The sequence below is a fragment of the Heteronotia binoei genome, chromosome 4 (assembly GCF_032191835.1).
Source record: "Heteronotia binoei isolate CCM8104 ecotype False Entrance Well chromosome 4, APGP_CSIRO_Hbin_v1, whole genome shotgun sequence".
In the NCBI taxonomy this organism is placed as follows: domain Eukaryota; kingdom Metazoa; phylum Chordata; class Lepidosauria; order Squamata; family Gekkonidae; genus Heteronotia; species Heteronotia binoei.
Window position 1 is genome coordinate 133,505,130 of NC_083226.1, and position 18,902 is coordinate 133,524,031.

Genomic DNA, 18,902 nt, shown 5'->3' on the forward strand with positions numbered 1-18,902 from the left:
TTAGGTCATGTCTCCTTTTGCTCAAGGCAGGGCTATGCAAATTTGTGCAGACCAGGGTGTCAAACTCATTTGTTATGAGGGCCAGATCAGACATAAATGAGACCTTGTTGGGCCGGGCCATGGGTGTAATAAAATGTAATGCCAGGCAGTAGATACGTAAACTTCATAAAGGACACAGACAAACACAAAAGATTTTTTTAAAAAAATAAAATATGTTTAAAAGACTAGCATTCCTGCAATATCTTGTTTATTTAACAATTTCTAATAACTGACACCTCTTACTCTGAATTACTGCATCACAATCTGGAGACTGTGCTGTAGCAATCTTGAGTATGCTGCTCAGGTGTGCTTCTGTTAAGTTGCACACCTACTTTTGATTTATTGACATTCATTACAGAAATCTCATGGTCAATGCTTTGAGCCTAAGACTCAGGGGAAAATGTGAAATGGCTGAGCATTGTGAGCTTTTGTACATGTTGCTTCATGTGCTAGTCAGCCCATGGAGAAAATAGAGGCTTTGCTCTGTAGCTCCTGTGCAATTGAGCAGACCTGGCAAAGCAAGCCATGATGCAGAAAGGAACAAAAGAGAAGAGAGAAGGAAGCAGATGACAGTTGCTCACGGGCCTGATAGGAGCTCTCTGGGGGCCCAATCCGGCCCTTGGGCCACATGTTTGACACCCCTGGTATTGGCTCAGAGTGAGGCTTGACCCTCCAGTTTCGATAGCCCAGCCAGACCAGTGGAACACTTAAGCCTAGCTCCACTTTTCTGGAGACTCTTGCCTTATTGGTATGGAAGACAGAAAAGCCTTAAGACGTTCCCATCACCAGTCTTAAAATGAAAAAAGGCCTGTTAAGACAAGCCTTTGCCTCCTGAGGTTCCAGAGACTGGCCAACAGCAGATGTCTCTGTAGCAGCACTAATCACCATCAATACTGGCAGTCCTGAAGCTTCGAGTTGTTCCACAGTCAACCTCTGGAAAAGCCCAGCAGAGATCTACCAGGCCCAAGCCTGGACCCGCTCTCTTGGAGTCTCTTATCTTGGAAGATGGAAAGACCTTGAGGAAGGGCCCCCTTGCTTGTCTTAGAATGGGAACAATGAGGAAGGGGTCCCCTTGCCAGTCTTAGAATGGGGAGATGGCCTCTCCCACTTGAGACTTCAGGCATTGGAGACTGACCAGCAGCGGATGCATCAGCAGTGGCATGGACCACTGTTGCAGCTGGCAGACCCAAGGCTTTGGGTCATTCTGTAGCTGGCCCCCAACTACTGGAAAAGCCTGGCAGAGCTCTGATGGGTCCATGAAGAGATCACAATGGGTGGCCTGCCCCATACAGGCTTGGAGGTTTCCAGGCCTACAGAAAGCGAGAAGATTGGAGCTGAAGGTCAAATCCCCCCTCTCCCAAGATACACAGGGGCAGTGGGATAAGGACCTCCAAAGTGAACAAGGGGCTGATCCAAGCAGGGGCAGCAGTAGCGCAGTGCTCCCACCCCAGCCTCTCTGAGGCCTTTCCCAGCAGGTTCAGCAGTCTAGAAAATTCCAGGTTTTCCCGCATATTTTCAGCTGCAGATTGGAGGATGCCATCCTTTAGTCTGGCCTGGGCCTTCCCATACCCCATGCATATACAACTGGGAATCATGTTGGTCTTCCAATGGCTAGGGGTACCTGACAAAGCAGTGGTTGTGGCTGATCTTGCCAATAATGATGCTACCACCTTAAGAATGCTAGCTAGCATCAGTAGCATTGAGAACTAGTAAAAAGAGCTATTCGCCTTCTCCCTCACTACCCATGTCAGGTTCAGGAGTGGAGGGGCTCTCTTCAACAATAGGGTCTGTGGCAACAAGCTCTGATAAAGAGGAAGGGAAATGGTCAGGAAATTCTCCTAGACCTTTCCTAGTAAAATTCTTCTAGGCCTTTTCAGCCAGAATATTTCCAGAAATTAAAAAAGGTGTTTTTCTCCTCTCGTAACTACCATTTGGATACAAAACCTGGGTCATCAGCTTCAGCCAATATAGATATTTTAAGAGATTATCCAAAGGGTCCTGAGGCAGATTATGAAAAGGGCAGGAAAGGTTGCATCATTGCTTAGTTCTGGTGGTCCTTTCTTACACATCCAGGGAAATGCTGATTGCCACTTCGGGGTCAGTCAGCAATTTTTCTCCAGGCCAGTTTGGCAAGGGATCCTGAAGGTTTTTGCCATCTTCTGGGCATGAAGCAGGGGTCAATGGGGATGTATGTGTGGGGGGGACATATTTGTGAATTTCCTGTATTGTACAGGGGTTGGACTAGATGATCCTGGAGGTCCTTTCCAGTTCTGTGATTCTAGGTACATAGAGGAACATAGCCTGCTGATGGAAAATCAGCTTGGCTTCTGCCAAAAGAAATCCCACCTCACCAACCTTTTCAAGTTCTTTGAGAAAGTGAACAAGCATGTTGACAGTGGTGACCTGGTAGACATTAAATACTTGGAATTTCAAAAGGCTTTTGACAGAGTACCTCACCAAAGTCTCCTAAGTAAACTTAGCAGTCATGGGATGAGTGGTTAAATGACAACGCAAAGAGGAGGAATAAATTGTAGATCCTCTTGTGATCTCTGTGCTTCACACTCATTGGATATAGCGCCTGCGCCAATCCCCTGAATCGGTACCTAAAAAGCCCGGGATTTTTTCTCGCTCAGCACCAGTGAGCATGGTGAGCATCCCAGCATGCATGCTCACCAGTGCCAGCGCGCGGATCCCACCAGTTCCTTTTTTACCGCGGCGCTCAAAGGATCTCCTTTTGTTTCCCCTGTCGGTATAGTAATCTTTGGATTATTCTTCTTCATTGTATATAGCCCATTTGTTGTTTTCTTAGTGTAGTTAGTTGTTAAGATAATTATTGTTGTTTAAAAAAAACCTGTTGGACTTTGCCCTTCAGGGCTTCATTTTCCCCCTTTTTTCCCTCAGAACTTTTCTGTGTGGTTTTTTCTGGAGTCTATGGAAAGGCGTTGGGGTTTTTTTAAGAGGTGCTGCTCATGTGGTAAAAAGATTGCACCTCCGGACGGTCACTCCCTTTGCTTACTGTGTTTGGGCGAGGGACACCGGGTGGATTCGTGCCTGCACTGCTTAGCCTTCTCTAAGCAGACCCACAAAAACCGTGCGGCGAGGCTATCTGTGGCTCTGGTAAAATCGGCTCTCCGCCGAAAATGGCATCGGGCCCGTCGGTACCGGTGGAAGAGGCTACATCAGCTTCGACTGTTACATCGGCCGATCCCTCGCTGGTGCAGACGGATCCGCTGATCGAGCGAGGCCAACCCACTAAACGACCCTCTGAAGGGTCAGTGGCGACTCCGGCCAAGAAGCGTAGGGACGATTCGGGGACCCAATTGTCCATCCCAAAGAAGTCAAAGGAGAAGAGAGAGAGACCCTCCCGCACTTCTTCTCCTTCTCAGGAAGCTTTGGTGTCGACAGAAGCCGCTCCACCCCGAAAGATCCTGGCGTCTCCGTGGCCACAGAGTCTGTCGGTATCCAGAGGCAGAGAATCGCAACAGCTCCAGCTATCGGGATCAGAACACGAGATAGACCTGGCCCAACGGACCCACTCCTTGAGATCGGGGTCGTGCCATTGGAGCGACAGTGGCTCGATTTCTGATATCGAGGTGACCGAGCCCCTGGCACCTGCAGTAACTACGGTTCAGAGAGAGCTAGAGCCAATGATGATGGGACACATCGACGGCTGTGGCATTGCCTGTAACAAAAGTCATCCTGCAGGCAGTGAAGGAGCCCTGGGTGAAGCTGGCTTCCACCCCTATCTCTTCTAGAAGATTGGATCATATGTACTGGGTCCAGGAGGCTGGTGCTGAGTTCCTGTTTGTGCACCCCAAACCCAACTCAGTGGTAGTCTCCTCGTTATCCAAGGCCCGTAAGACCCATTCCTCACCACCGGAAAAGGAGGGCAAGAAATTGGACAGTGCTGGTCGCAAGTTTCATTCGGTGGGAGTGCTAGGGGTAAAGGTATCTAATTATGCTGCTTGCATGGCTAGATATCAATACTCAGTTTGAGAGCAGCTCACCCCCCTTTTGACCTCCCTGAGTGAGGAAAAGAGATCTGCGTTCTGGAAGTTACAGAAGGAAGGCTTTGCTGTGGCTAAGCAACAGCTGACTGCAGCAAAGCACATGGCTGACGTCTCAGCCAAAACCATCATGTCTGCACTCTTGGCTGAGGTCTACAGCTCTCCAACCTGACACCAGGGCCTTCGTAGAAGATCTACCCTTTGAAGGTGAAGGTCTCTTCAGCTCAACTAGAGACAGTGTCCTCCAGGAGATGGATAAGAGCATAAAGACCTCAAGGAACCTGGGTGTCCCGGCCTCATCTAAGATGACTAAACCAAAGCAGTGGCACAAATCCTGGCGACCCTACCAAAATTTTTCCTCTGATCAGCAGTGGAGACCTCGATCTTCCCAGACAGAAAACAGGTCTCCTCCTTACAGGGGAAATAACCAAAATAGATTCGCTTCAGCGCAAACCACTGGCAAATCTAAGAGTGCTCGCCCATAAAAACAGGGCCTTTGACTTTCCAGTAGCACGCATTGCCGCTCCTATGTCATCAACCATTCATCTTCGCTCTTACCTTCCGGCTTGGGAGTCCATCTCTACAGACAGGTGGGCTCTTTCCATCATACAAGAAGGCTACAAAACAGACTTTGTTCAGCTTCCGACTCAGTCAGTGATTGTCACCACACCCCTTTCCCCACCTCTGCTGGCGGAGGTGAGCAACCTCTTACAGAAACAAGCCATAGAAAGGGTCCCAGTAGAGGCCAGAACGGGAGGTTTCTACTCTCATTATTTCCTGGTTCCCAAATGGGATAGGGGACTGAGACCAGCCATAGACCTTCAGAACCTGAACAAGTTTATCGTGTACCAGAAATTCAGAATGTCCACCCTGCAAACAATTCTTCCCCTCATCAACCAAGGGGACTGGATGAAAACATTGGATCTCAAGGATGCCTATTTCCACATCAGCATCCATCCTGCATACAGGCATTTCCTTCGGTTTGCAGTAGGTTCCCACCACTTCCAGTTCAAAGCTCTTCTGTTCGGTCTGTCCACTGCACCTCGGGTGTTTACCAAGATGATAAGTGTTGTGGCTGCACACCTCCGGCTTCAACGGATAGTCGTCTTTCCATACATTGACAATTGGCTCCTTGTGGCAGAGTCGAAAGAAAGTCTGTCCAGCCATATTACCACCACTCTTCGTCTTCTCCACACTTTAGGTCTGCAGGTCAACATGGAGAAATGTCATCTTACTCCATCACAGACAGTTCAGTTCATAGGAGCTTTGCTGGACACAAACCTTCACCGCGCCTTTCTGCCTCAGCAGAGAGCGATGGACATAATCAATCTGGTCAACCTCTTACAGAGTCAGAAATGGGGCAAGGCACAACAGCTGCAGCGGATGCTGGGGCTGATGGCGGCAACTACAAGCGTGCTGTTGTTTGCGAAATTGAGGATGAGAGGCCTTCAATTGTAGTTTCTCAGGCAGTTTCGACCCTTACGAGACTCACCCCGGAAGAGGTTCTCAATCCCACCTTTGACTCTCAGGACTCTGCAGTGGTGGAAATCCAGAGACAACATTCGTCAGGTAGCTCCCTTCCACCTACCCGTGACTACAGTAACGATCACCACAGATGCATCTGAGGGGATGGGGTGCTCACATGGACTCTCTGTGTGTGAGGGGCCCTTGGCCTCCTCAATTGACTCATTGTCATATAAATTACCTGGAACTGCTGGCAGTTCATTTTGTCCTTTGGTCTTTCCACCCCATGGTGGCGGGAAAGGTAGTTGCTCTGCTAACAGACAATACTACTGCCCTGTATTATATCTACAGCCAGAGCGGGACAGTTTCTCGACGGCTTTGTGCACTAGCACTAGAACTGTGGTTGGAGTGCCTGGAGCACGACATCTACGTGAAGGGTGCGCATCTTCCAGGGGTGCTCAATCTGCAGGTGGACTCGTTGAGCAGGGGTGCAGCTTCCCCGCACGAGTGGGAGATACAGTGGCACTTCCTGCAACCGGTGTTCCAGCTCTGGGGGTACTCTCAGGTAGATGTGTTTGCCACAGCCAAGAACCGGAAATGTCCGCTGTTCTGCTCCAGGGGGGCACGGATCCCGAGTCGTTGGGAGATGGTCTGTTGTTCCCGTGGGAAGGTCGGTTCCTATATCTGTTTCCACCTCTGCCACTGCTGACAAGAGTTGTCAACAAAATTGCAAGAGAGAGGCCATGTTGCATCCTAGTGACACCATGGTGACCTCGGCAGAACTGGTTCCCGATCTTGCTTCAGCTAGCGAGGGAGGTGTTTTACCAGTTTCCGGTGGAACCGGACCTTCTGTCAGCTCAGGACGAACATGTATTCCATCACAATGTGCCTCACCTGAAGCTGACAGCGTGGTTCATCAACCCTGTGAGTTCTCCAGCAAAGTCCAACACGTCTTCCTGAACAGCAGGAAATTGTCTACCCTTGCTTCCTATGACAGGAAGTGGCAGAAGTTTCTCCAGTTTTTAGCTGATTCTACAGTCTCCGTAAGGACCAGCATCTTTTTCTTTCTTATGCTGCTCCTAAGTTGGGTTCCAGAATTTCGTCTCAGCGGCTTTCAAAGTGGCTTACTGAGACTATTAAACTGTGTTATTTGTTGGCAAAGAAGCCATTGCCTGGGCCCATTCGTGGTTACTCTACGAGAGCGAGGGTTACGTTGGTGCCATTCCTGAAAGGCGTTTCCCTGACGGATGTGTGCAAAGCTGCCTCCTGGTCCTCTCTGCATGCCTTCATGAAGCACTATGCTCTAGATGTGCATGCTCAGTAGAGGACTTATCTGGGAGCTGCGGTGCTGCAAGCTGTCTCTTCTGGTTGACCGTTTTCCCGCCTCCAGGTATGTCTTGCTTTCTAATCTCCCATGAGTGTGAAGCACAAAGACCACGAAGAAGATAGACAGGTTGCTTACCAGTAACTGTAGATCTTTGAGTGGTCATCTGTGCATTCACACTACCCGCCTTCCTTCCCCACTGCTGACAGTCTTCCTATATTAGGGGCTTCCAGCGGTCAAGAAGGAACTGGCGGGATCCGCACGCTGGCACCGGTGAGCATGCATGCTGGGACGCCCGTGCATGCTCACTGGTGCCGAGCGCGAAAAAATCCCGGGCTTTTTAAGTACCGATTTGGGGGATCGGCACAGGCGCTATATTCCATGAGTGTGAATGCACACTCGAAGTGTGATGACCACTCGAAGATCTACAGTTACAGGTAAGCAACCTGTCTTTCTCACAATGGAGGGAAGTCAGAGTGGGGTCTCACAAAGATCGGTATTGGGACCAGTGCTACTTAATGTATTCACCAGTGATGTGGAACTAGGGATTAGTATAGTGGCCAAGTTAGCAAATGACACCACATTATTCAGGATAGTGAAAACCAAGGCTGACTATGAAGAGCTCAAAGAGGACCTCCACAAATGGTGAGTGGGTGACAGTCTGGCAAATGAAGTTCAATGTTGGTAAATGTACATTGATGCACATAAGACAAAAAAAATCCCAACTTCAAGTATAAGCTAATGGGGTCTGAACTTGCTGATATTGAGAGGGGAAAACATCTTGGTGTTAAAGTGGATAACTCAATGGAACTGTCAACCCAGTATGCTGCAGCAGTGAAAGAGGCAAACTCTGTGTTAGAGATTATTAGGAAAGAGATTGAGAATAAAATGGCTGATATACAATGCTCCTGTATAGATCTGTGGTGTGGCCTCATTTGGAATACTGTGTACAGTTCTGGTGACCATATCTCCAAAAAGACCTCACTGAGCTGGAGGAATTTCAGAGGAGAGGGACCAAGAGTATATTAGATTATATTAGGGGGTTGGAGCACCTTTCCTATGAGGAAAGGCTGAAGAATCTGGGACTTTTCAGTTTAGAAACGAGACAACTAAGGGGGGACATAATAGAGGTTTATAAAATTATGCATGAGGTGGAGAGAGTTGACATACAGAAATGTTTCTCTCTCTTCCAATATACTAGAACTTGAGGGCATCAAATGAAGCTGATGGGCAGCATTTTCAGGACTGACAAAATGAAATACTTCTTTACGCAGAGAGTGATTAAAATGTGGAATTCACTGTCAGAGGATGTAATGATGGCCACAGGAATAAAGAGCTTTCAGAGGGGATTAGATAGGTACATGGAGGATATGTTTGTCAGTGGCTACTAGCCATGGTGACTTGAGAAGAACTTCCACATTCAGAGGCACTAAACCTCTGAATCTCAGAGCCAGGTGGCAACATCAGGGGAAAGGCTGTGCCTTGTATGCCCTGCTGTTGGCCCTCCAGAGAAACTGGCTGATCACAGTGCAAGGCAGAATATGGACTAGATAACCGATTGGTCTGATCCAGCAGGGCTCTTCCTATGTTATGTTCATAAGGTCACCAACATCACCGTGACTGAAAGAAGAACCAGAAATACAGCAGCACACAAATGCCTGTTCTCCCTTCCCTTGCCTACTCTTCTTCCACCACCATATCTCCCCCACATCCTATTGAACATTGCACCACCACCCCATTCTGCTCCCCCAGACACATCCCCAGCCAGCAGATGAAACAAGACAGACAACCAGTCCAGATACCAGCTCTCACTTGCATCTGGATAGACAAATAAATCAGAGATCAGCTCTCAAAAGACTCAGAACAGAACACAGATACAACTAGCTCTCACCTAGTATGACAACAGAAAGGCATACCCTTCTTCTCTCCTATATAAAAATGGAGATATACTTCTCTTTGCATGCAGGAGACAAAATTCTGTCATTCACTGCAGCTTATCACAAGGTTTGAGTTTTGTTTCATCTACAGGCTGCAATCCACAGACCATTTACAGAACAAAAGTCTTTCCCACGTTTGTGCTATACTTTCTGTTCTAGTAAAAATCTAGATAATGTCTGAGAGGATTTATGTGATATTTAAGTTACCTGCTGTGAACATAGAAAGGTTAATGAGGGCATGAAATTAAAGTACAGAACACTAGGGACACATTGCAAGGAATATGCAACCCCTGTGCTGCAAGTACTGCATTGGTTTCCAGTTTGTTGCCAGGTTTAATTCATAACATTGGTACTTGCTAAGAAAGGGAGGTATATGCAGTGTATACATTTTACATAATTTATTTGACCATATTGCTTGAAAGTAGACTTCAATTAAATCTTTTTAATACATCCAATCATTTGAATGTTCTTTGCAGGGTTTACAGGAAGCAGATATATTTCCTGTTTGCCTCTCTGTATAGACCCTTGCATTTTGCTATACTGAAATATGCTTCTTGAGTCCATATTGCCAGGTGAACAGTTTGTCCAAATTGCTTACTATCTTCACTGGGTTATGTTCTCTTTTTTTCTTACCCTGGATAGGTTCTGGCTCCCTCAGGGCCAAATTTGATCTTTCAGAAGGACCTAGTAAGCCCACAACCCTTGCAGTGCAATTTATCAGTGAAGGAAGCACCCTTTCAGGAGTAGACATTGAACTAATAGGCACTGGCTATCGACTTTCCTTAGTAAAGAAGAGATTTGCTACTGGTAAGAAACATAAAGTTACAATAGTGGACTAAATGTGTTAGTTTTTTAAGTGTCATTTGTTATAATGATAGATTACACAACTGTCATTATTTTTAAATATCTGCGAGATGCAATCACTGTAGGGCCATTGACAGTCAGGCTTGTCTATTATGTCTCTCTCCAGTGTTTGCCTCAGTCAGCACTCTAAATATGCTAGTCTGTTATGCAAATGCTAAAATCTGTAGTGGATGCCCCCTGAGGAATTCTGTTTGGACCAGGCATCCTGGTGCATGTCATTCATAGGTTTAGATATTCATCTCCTCTTAGCATTTTACTGGGTTCACCATAGCATCTGTTAACATAAAATGCAGATCAGTGATGTGCACTGATTTGACATTTTGGGATAAAAGTATATGCCTGTTTGGTGCACCTATTCTTAATTATTCTTGTATTGAAATAGAAGAGAAATATTTATAAGCCTCTGTTATCTATTTGGGTCTCACTTTTCTGATAATGTATTAATTGAAATTTTTGTGTCTTTCAGGACGATATATGGCAGATTGCTGATTAACCCCTGTGGAGGGGGGGAAAGTTCTCAATCAATACATTTTTACTACCTTTCCAACACTATTGTTAACACACATTTTTTGAAAAATGTTGATGGTGTTAGCAGTTTATTACACAACAAAAATGCACTTTTTAAAAATAAGTCATTTTAAAGATATTCTTTGTTTTATAATAGCACTGAAACAAACTCCCAACACTATCTATAAAAGATCTATTGCAATATTGAGGAACAAGAGTACTCAAAAAGTTTAGTACAGATGTAGCCTAAGAGCCAAAATAGCAAACTTTGTGGTATTTAGAGTGTATGGTACTCTGACACCATAAACTATATAATATTTTAGCTTTCTTAAATATTACTCAACTATATTTTTTTTCAGTCTCCTTATTGCCATTCCATACACATAGTGGCAAATTTGTTTTTGTTTCACTCTTGTATAGTCCTGTGCCATATCTTAGAGAGATGTATACAAAAATTGATTTCTACATACTATATGTTAAGTCTACGTTGTTTTATTAAAGATTGTATACATTGTTTTGTTAAAGATTGTTTTAAAATTGTAAAGTGCAATGTTTTAAACACAGACAGCAGAGATATTTACTTCTGCCATTAGTTAAATTTATGGGAGTTGTAATTTTTGAATTAATGCTGTAGATTAATTTATTTTTATATGGAAAATGTAACATTTGTGCCTTTTTAAAAAAAAAAAAACTGTGCCTGTCAAAATATTGTTAATGTGCCTCTCATTTCTTTTTTCAGTGTCTAGATCTTCCATATAGAAAAACATGGTGTTTTTTCTGTGTAATAAGAACAACTTTATATAATTCCCTATGCAGGGATGTGAAGGGAACTGTACAATAGTTATAGATCAGCTAATATTAGATGACTTCCTTATGGGTTATTTGCAATACATGCAACCACTGTAAAGGGAATAACCTAATTTTGATACAGAAAAACATCTTTATGCTCAAAATTTTAACTTCATTGTCACCAAAGATGTCTAAAATTCTGAAGGTGCATTAAATATTTTAAACTAATTTATAAAAAGAGCAGTTGTAGCATTTCCCTTTGACTACAGTTTCGAAGATTCAAGTGCTTTCAGAAATGTGATGTGAATGTAAATGTTTTTTGTGAGGAAGTAGTTTTCTTTAAGGGTTTAAGCTGGGCAAGAATTGCTATTTGTCTTAATTTCGATAAACTAATTGTTTAAATCTTTGGATTGGTCTCTGATCTCTTTTCCCCATTTTTAAATACAGTAGCAATAGTGGCTGTAAACGATTGAAGTGATCCACTGGGATAATTTTTAATGTCAATTACTATTTTTAGAGTTTATGTACTATGCTGTTAAGACATTATTAAATGCTGAATTCAAAAGTTGTGGAGTACTTAAAGTGTATAACCAACAGCTGAGAATTTTAGATTACACTTCTGAATTCCATTTGTGTATGAAAAGTATATTTTAAAAGCAATGGTTAAATATTTTGTGAAACCGCTAATGAATTGTTGGGCAGCTTGAGATATGATGCCTGTAGAGTCTTAAATTTTGGTGAAAAACTCTACGAAGGCTGCAACCAATACAAGGTGCACGTTTTACTGATTCAAATTAATTTCTGCATTAACAATAGAGCATATAATTATGGTCAAATGGCTTTATTGGGTTACTTTTAAAGATTGTTCTTTTAAATTTAAACTAAATTTCCCTGAAACAATGCATATTGGATGTTCATATTCTAAAATGTTAGTCTCTGCTAAGTATTACTAGAGCTTTTAAATAATTGGCATTTCAAATGGTTCAGTCTCTTACTGGAATCTTAATTGTAATCTGCTTTTGCAATCAAATATTTTTGGGCAATTTAACTCTTCATTATTGAAATTCTATCTAATCATTTAATTGTGTATTTCTAGAAAGTTAAAAGTTAGCACTTTTAATCTAGACTTCTTACCAAGTATTCTCAAACATTTATTAGCAATGGGTGCAGGTTACAATTTTGAAGCCATATGAGTTTATATCGAATGTTTGTATCTAAAATCTAAAAACTTTGTAAAAATACAAATATCAGATTTAAATGTAGCAAGCTGGATCTTGCTTCTATATAAAGTGATCATCTTCATAACTGCCTCTTGTGAAAGAATTTGTAAACAACTCTAAAGGGTCTATGGTTTCTATGAACTGTAAATTAGAGCACTATAAATCTATTTTACAAAAACTGTAAATACATCTGAACTTTCACAAAATGTAAAAAAATGCACCCCATAATAAACATGTAATATATAACTTACAAGTTGCCTTTTCTGCTTATATATTCATTGGTATTCTCAAGCATCGGAATATTCTATCCAAGGATGGATTTCTCACATAAAGTATATTTATGCTTTGAACTAATCAACCTGAATTTTAGTAAAGTATGTACTTTGCTAAAAATTCAGTATTGTAGCAGACACATCTGTGCATTCCGTTCTAGCTTTGCACAAAGGCTGATCAGGAAGGGAAGCTATGTAATATCTTCTTACCACTTTCATTAAAAGAAAAGCACAGGTACTTGCAGTGCTTAGGAGGGAAAGTGCTTTAATCAAGCCTTATGCTATAAGTATATAGGTCCCTTTTGTCCAACTCTATATAAACATTACTTGATTTTGATGCAGTGCCAACTCTTCTTTGCTCCTTCTTCTCACCCTATTCTCAATTTTTTTTAAAAAAAAAAATTGCTGGCATAGAAGGGAGGATCTGCAAGATGATGTGCACTGTATACCCACTCATCTTCTATGTCTATGCAGTCATTTTCATGACATGACACCCTTTGCTGAAAAAATCTATTCCAGAGCAAGGTCAAAAGTATGACATTGTTTAATCAAAGACATTTCATTCAGTTTTTAAAAGTTCTTCTGATCAGATTCTGTTTTAAAAGAGTATCTCTGGCCTCTCCACCTCTTCTCAGCTATCACCTGGCATATCTCCCCCACTTGATTATAAGAAGGGGAGAAGGCATTAGAAGCTTGGAATTCTTTTGAATAGTTGACATCATTGCTTGTTTTCCATTTGTCTCTTGAAAAAGTTAGGCTCAATAAGAGATGGTAATTAGTCCACCCAACCACAAAGGGGAAAAGGAAATCACAACAGTCCCTTCTAAACAGACTGAAAGGCTACAAATCTGCAGATTTATTCATAAACTCTGAAATTAGTAGGATTTCCACTTGTCTGCTCCAGGAATTACTCTTTCCTCAGAAGCAGATATATTTTTTTCAAATACAATTGACAAAAACTTTAAAGAAATTAATCATATCACAGGTATATTTGTGAGTGGCAGGTTGGGAAGGAAGACAGGATTGTGCATAAATGGCAACCTTTTAAGTTGCAAGTAGCAGGGTTTTTTCACAGAATAGAAACATGGACCTACCTTCTGTCCCTTCTGTTCTGAGATACAGAGGATAGGTGAGTCCTTTCCCATGTCCACCAGTGGGAGGCCCCCTAAAACTTCAGTAGGTTCCCATCTTCCCCACTTTGAAAGATAACCCTTCAAAGTTCAATCATATAATTTATATACTAATAGCCAAGTCAGCTGAATCTCAGGATATTTAAATCTGGTGGTTGGAGCTATGAATGGGCAAGACAAATCTTTCTACAAACCTGCAGGGAGACAGCTGAAGACAGGGAGCAGATAAATATGGGTTGACTGGTGGGAAGGAGAGAAGGGAGCAGGGGAAAGGAGAAAAAACTAGGAGCTCTCAGGGATAAAAATAGTGGAGAAGGAGGAAATTAGATGTTCCTGACAAATTGTGGGTTCCAACTTGTATGTTCTAATAGCAAAGTCAGCAACACAAAAGTGAGCTATACAGTAACAAGAACAGTAATCCAAGAGAACTGTGCACCAACATTGCACATAAAATCTAAATTATAGTATTACAAACAAATTAATGTACACAATCCTGTATGTTCAAAAAGACTGTACCATACAGATCAATATACAAATTATCTTCTTAAAAGGACATAAAGGAGTATAGTAGTTCCAAGTCACACTATTAGGAACAACTCCTTAAGTGTTAAATTTTAATCCGCAAAAAAAAAAAATCTTCACCATACAGATCTTCCTTCTTTCTCTGGCATGAATACTAGCTTATTAGAACACATTTCCCACATGCTTTCTCAAAGAATAGATCTGATTAGATTTTGTTCCAGGTGGACACTCCTAAAAGGCATGGGAAGATGGCAGGATCCTTTCCAGGCCTATTTTGGCTTTTGAAGGAGGATTTATTGGGTCCAGGTCTAGCTAGGGTTCCCAGATCCAGGATGGGAAATAGATTAGTTTGCCTAGGTAAAGGCTGTGGCAGGGGTGGAGGAGACAGAAAGTTTAAGAAAGAAGTGCAGATATATGTTGGTTGGCTGTTGAGTGGGAAGGAAATAGGGCTGCCAATTCCAAGTTGGGAAATTTCTGGAGATTTGAGGGGTGGAGCCTGTGGAGGGTTGGGTTTGAGGAGGGGAGGGATCTCAGACTCCACCTTCCAAAGCAGCCATTTCTTCCAGGGAAATTAATGTCAACCTCCAGGGAAGGGCTGGAGATCACCTGGAATTACAAGTGATCTCCAGATGAGAGATCAGTTTCCTTGGAGAAAATGGTAGAGTCTATTGGCATACCCTGCTGAGATTACTGGCTTCCCTGGAGAGCTGTCATCACCACTGTGGGGGCAAGGAACCAGATGAGAGGCTGGGAGAGTGATGGGGTAGGGGAGGCAGACAAAAAAGTGATGGGAGAGGGGCAGAAAAAGAAAGTGACAGGCATGGAGGAGAGTGTCAGGAGGGAAAAAGAGTGTGAGAAATAGGGGGAGAAGAGAGGAAGCAAAGGTGGAGGGAATGGTATAGTTGCTCCCACATGTTTCTTGCAAGTTCCCATTTGTATATTATTAATAGTGAAGTTCACCAGATCTGAGGATGCTTAAATCCAGGGACTGGACCCATGAAGGGCCATGAGAGATCTTTTGATGCACCTGAACAGTGACCTAGGTTTGCAGAAAATTCTGGGGTTTTTTAAAAGTGGAGGAGTCAAAAAACAATAAAAGGAGTGTCTGATAAATGATAAAAAGGATGTCTTCCGTGGCCATTGCTAGGCAACCACAACAGCCTTGGTTTCTGTCAGTATAATGCAGGGAAAGGAACAGGGCCTTTTGTCCAAGAATATTTTGGCCTTTGAGGGTGGACAACGTGGCACCATATGATCACTTAGGGCTGGCTGCTTGCTACTGTTCAACAACAGCTGCCCCACAAAAGCCAATGTGTTGTGGTGATTAGAGTTTCAGACTAGGACCTTGAATCCCCATTCTGCCTTGGAATGGCAACCTTGAGGATGTGAGGACTAACAGGAGGAGGAAAATAGGATGAGAGAGAACCCACCACATAACTGGATACAGCCTGATGGCTAGTACCATACAACTGGCCTGTTGTTCTCCTAGATAGAGGCTACCAGGGTGAGGGGAGGAAGGAAAGCTGAAGCCAAGGGCAGATAAAGTTTGGTTGGCTGGTTGATGGTAAGGATAGAAGGCAGCAAAAAAGGGGGGGAGGGCTACGAGGGATTCCAAGGACGACAAAAAGGAAATAGCAGGGGATGGGAACATGAGATGCCCCCCCAAGGCCTGCTTGTCAATATATCAAATAAAGCCTGGTCTCTTGCTTATCAATATATCAGATCTTCAATGTGGCCCTAAGGGGTTCATCTTATCCACAATGCTGCTTAATATCTACAAGAAACTGCTGGAACAGACCACCTAGGAATCTGGAGTAAGGTACCACCAGAACATTGATGATACCTAGATCTGTATCTGCCTGAGTTTGACAGGTCTATGGACAGGTCTATGCCTGCAAAACGTAATGGAGTGCATGAAGAGTAATAAACTGAAGTTTAATCCAGAGATGATTTAGGTTTTGTTGGTCAGTGACAAATCTCAAGGGCTGTGGAATCACCCAGTCTAGGATGGGGTTGCATTTTCCCCTGAAGGTTTATAGGTTTGAGGTACTGCTGGATCCTAGTCTCTGGCTGGAGGGTCTGTGGCACACAGTGCCTTTTATTGTGCCAGCTATAGCATATTTCCCTTACAGTCCAAAGAAGTAGAGACTGAAGCCAACAAAATGGAGACAGAATGATCATGGCAACAACTAGCTGCATTACTATAATCAGGTCTGCTATTTGTCTGCATAGTTGCTGACATAGCTTCTGATCGCTATCAGGTGATACATTGGACTGAAGCTTTAGGTAGAAGGAGGGAGTGAAATTTTCCAATGCTTTATTTTTCCATGGGAAGTTCCCCATTTGTAAACATTCCTTGTTTCATAAAGTTAGTATCACTGAATGGTCACCAGTGTCAACACTATATTAGGTGACCTTGTTAGTTTCAAAGTTGTAATTAATACTTTTCAGGTGATAATACTTAGGAACTATGTGAGACAGTACATGTATTTTTACTGATTTGTAAATAGCTAGGGGAGGATAAAAACCACAAATTCATATAATAATAAAAATAAAATAATGTCAATAAGTTACAAATTCACCCAATTTATTGCTCAGTTCAAATAAAAAAATTATCTTTTATATTTATTTATGAATTTATATCCCACCTTTCTGTCCTTATGTGAAAGGGATATGGTAATAATCAATCCGATATGGAACTTATGAACAAGCAATGTTCTATCAAGTGACTGAAACTGAGGTGCCCCAGTGGCATTCATGGAAGTGAGTTAATTTTGTTGCTAGAGATGAAAGAACAACCATGTTCATAGCACATAAAACACACTTATTTGGGTGAGCTAAAGATAGTGCATCAATCATGCCTTTATTTCCCTCCCCCCCATTTAAATTTAAACAGTGTAAGGGAAGTAGGTACTGTACTGTCTTTCATTTTAAAAAGTATTATTCCAAGAAATATTGTTTCCACAGCAGCTTTGAATTTGTTTGAATATGACATTTAAACCACACTTGATTATTTTTTCTAAACCAAATAACTGTTGCAAAGGGACATTTTATAATTAGAATGGGACACTTGAAATTTTGTTTTAAAAAAAATGCTAGATCTGATACTGTTTTACCTAAGGCATTTGAATGTTTTCTATAAATCTTTCCAATTTATATTTCTCTGGAAAACTCATATTACTGGCTTTAAGTTACATAGATTTTCTTTCATCTTCTTTTCATTAAGCAAAGGCTTTCTGCTTTCTACTGAATGACACCATAAATTAGATCACTATTTCTATATATCCCAGTTCTAGAAAGTGCCTCAGTTCAATTTCCAAATGGTTACATACAAGCAGCTTGGGTCTGGATGTTGTGCTGGTCCTTAAGAGGTCAGGGAATCCTCCATGGATTTTTACATCAACATCTCTTTCATGGCATTTTCTTCCCCGAGTTTCTTTATTAGTATTTATTTATTTATATTTCGATTTGTATCCCACCCTTCCCACCGGAGTGGTCTGGATATGAAAGATAGTAGCAGGGAGGTAGGCATACATAAGGAAGGTAGGCGAATGTGACAATATAGAATCTGAGCCAATGGGTTTAGACGTTATGGCAATCTTATTTATTGAGGGAAATTATATGCTGCCTTTCCAGAGACCTCGAGATGGGTATGTGTTCTGCTTAGATTGACAGATGATGATTCTGTCCACAACTGCAAGAAAGATACTTCTCTGTAGAGATCTTGACTTGATTTCTTGATTGTTGACATGTACTTGGCAGCTGTGTTATTCATTCTGAAGAGGACATGAGCATGATGGATCAATAGAAGACAATGATTGACAGGTAGTATGATGTGCTTTTAGTTTCATCCAATTTATGCTGCTGTTCCTGACTCTGCTGTCCTAGAGACCTGAAGAGACATTTCCTAGTCTGTGCTCTGTAGACCTGAAGGCTTGTGCCAATGGTTGCTTGGATTTCCAGATGTGTTTAGAATTTCCTTCTGAAAAGGCTAGAAGTCTTTCTACCACCACAGGCCTTGCCAGAGAGAAGTTGGGACACTGATTTCTCCATAATCTCATATTGCTAAATTGGTATATCCACTGAAGTTTATGGAATCTTGTTCATAGTAATGTTTTGACGCATGTAATCATTGAGCCCTGAAGCTATGTCAGAAACATCGGGTCTGGTTTTCTATAATTTCTGTAAATAAATAAAAAATAAAGAGTAAGATAAGTCTGGAATACAGAGATACTTGAATAACAGGTCTTCTAACAGCCCACACTCTTTCTTAAGCAGAAAATGGACTGAAGGAGAAAGATGCTGTCCACCAATGAAGACATTGTTAAATACGGGACTGCCTCCTGACCTAACAGCAAGATTAAAAAAAAAATTACTATCAAGTCATAGCTGACTCATGGTGACCCCATGGGGTTTTCAAGGAAACAAGAAGTGGTTTGTTATTGGCAGCCTCTGCATAGTAACTCTGGACTTTCTTTGTGGTCTCCTGTCCAAGTACTGACCAAGTGCTGAACTTAAAAAAAAAAAACATTTTGGGGGATATGTGTGTATGTGCACCTGGAAGTCAAGGTGACCTCCGGTAACTGACTTCTACTGGGGGCCTGGAGGATATTCAGGGAAGTGGCTGAATAAAGCCTACCCCTGCCACCTGACTCCTGGTATTCCAAGGTCTCCCATCCAAGTACTTGACAGATCCTGATTGGCTTCCGAGATCTGACAAGATTGGGTTTGCCTGGGCTATCCAAGTCCAGGTGACTGTGCTTAACTTCTGAGATCTGACAAGATTGCACTATCCAGGTCAGGGTGATGCAGGAATCACCTGTACTC

General features: G+C 42.5%; 1 protein-coding gene across 1 annotated transcript in view; it reads left to right on the forward strand.

The window, feature by feature from the left end:
• The window catches only part of LOC132569580 (F-BAR domain only protein 2), a 129,774-nt gene extending 117,370 nt beyond the window's left edge, over positions 1–12,404 (forward strand). The window contains exons 25-26 of the mRNA XM_060235796.1: positions 9,414–9,578; positions 10,102–12,404. Coding sequence (XP_060091779.1) covers positions 9,414–9,578; positions 10,102–10,124 — 188 coding nt within the window. The 3' untranslated portion in view covers positions 10,125–12,404. The remainder of the gene's footprint in view (positions 1–9,413; positions 9,579–10,101) is intronic.
• The last annotated feature ends 6,498 nt before the right edge of the window (positions 12,405–18,902 follow it).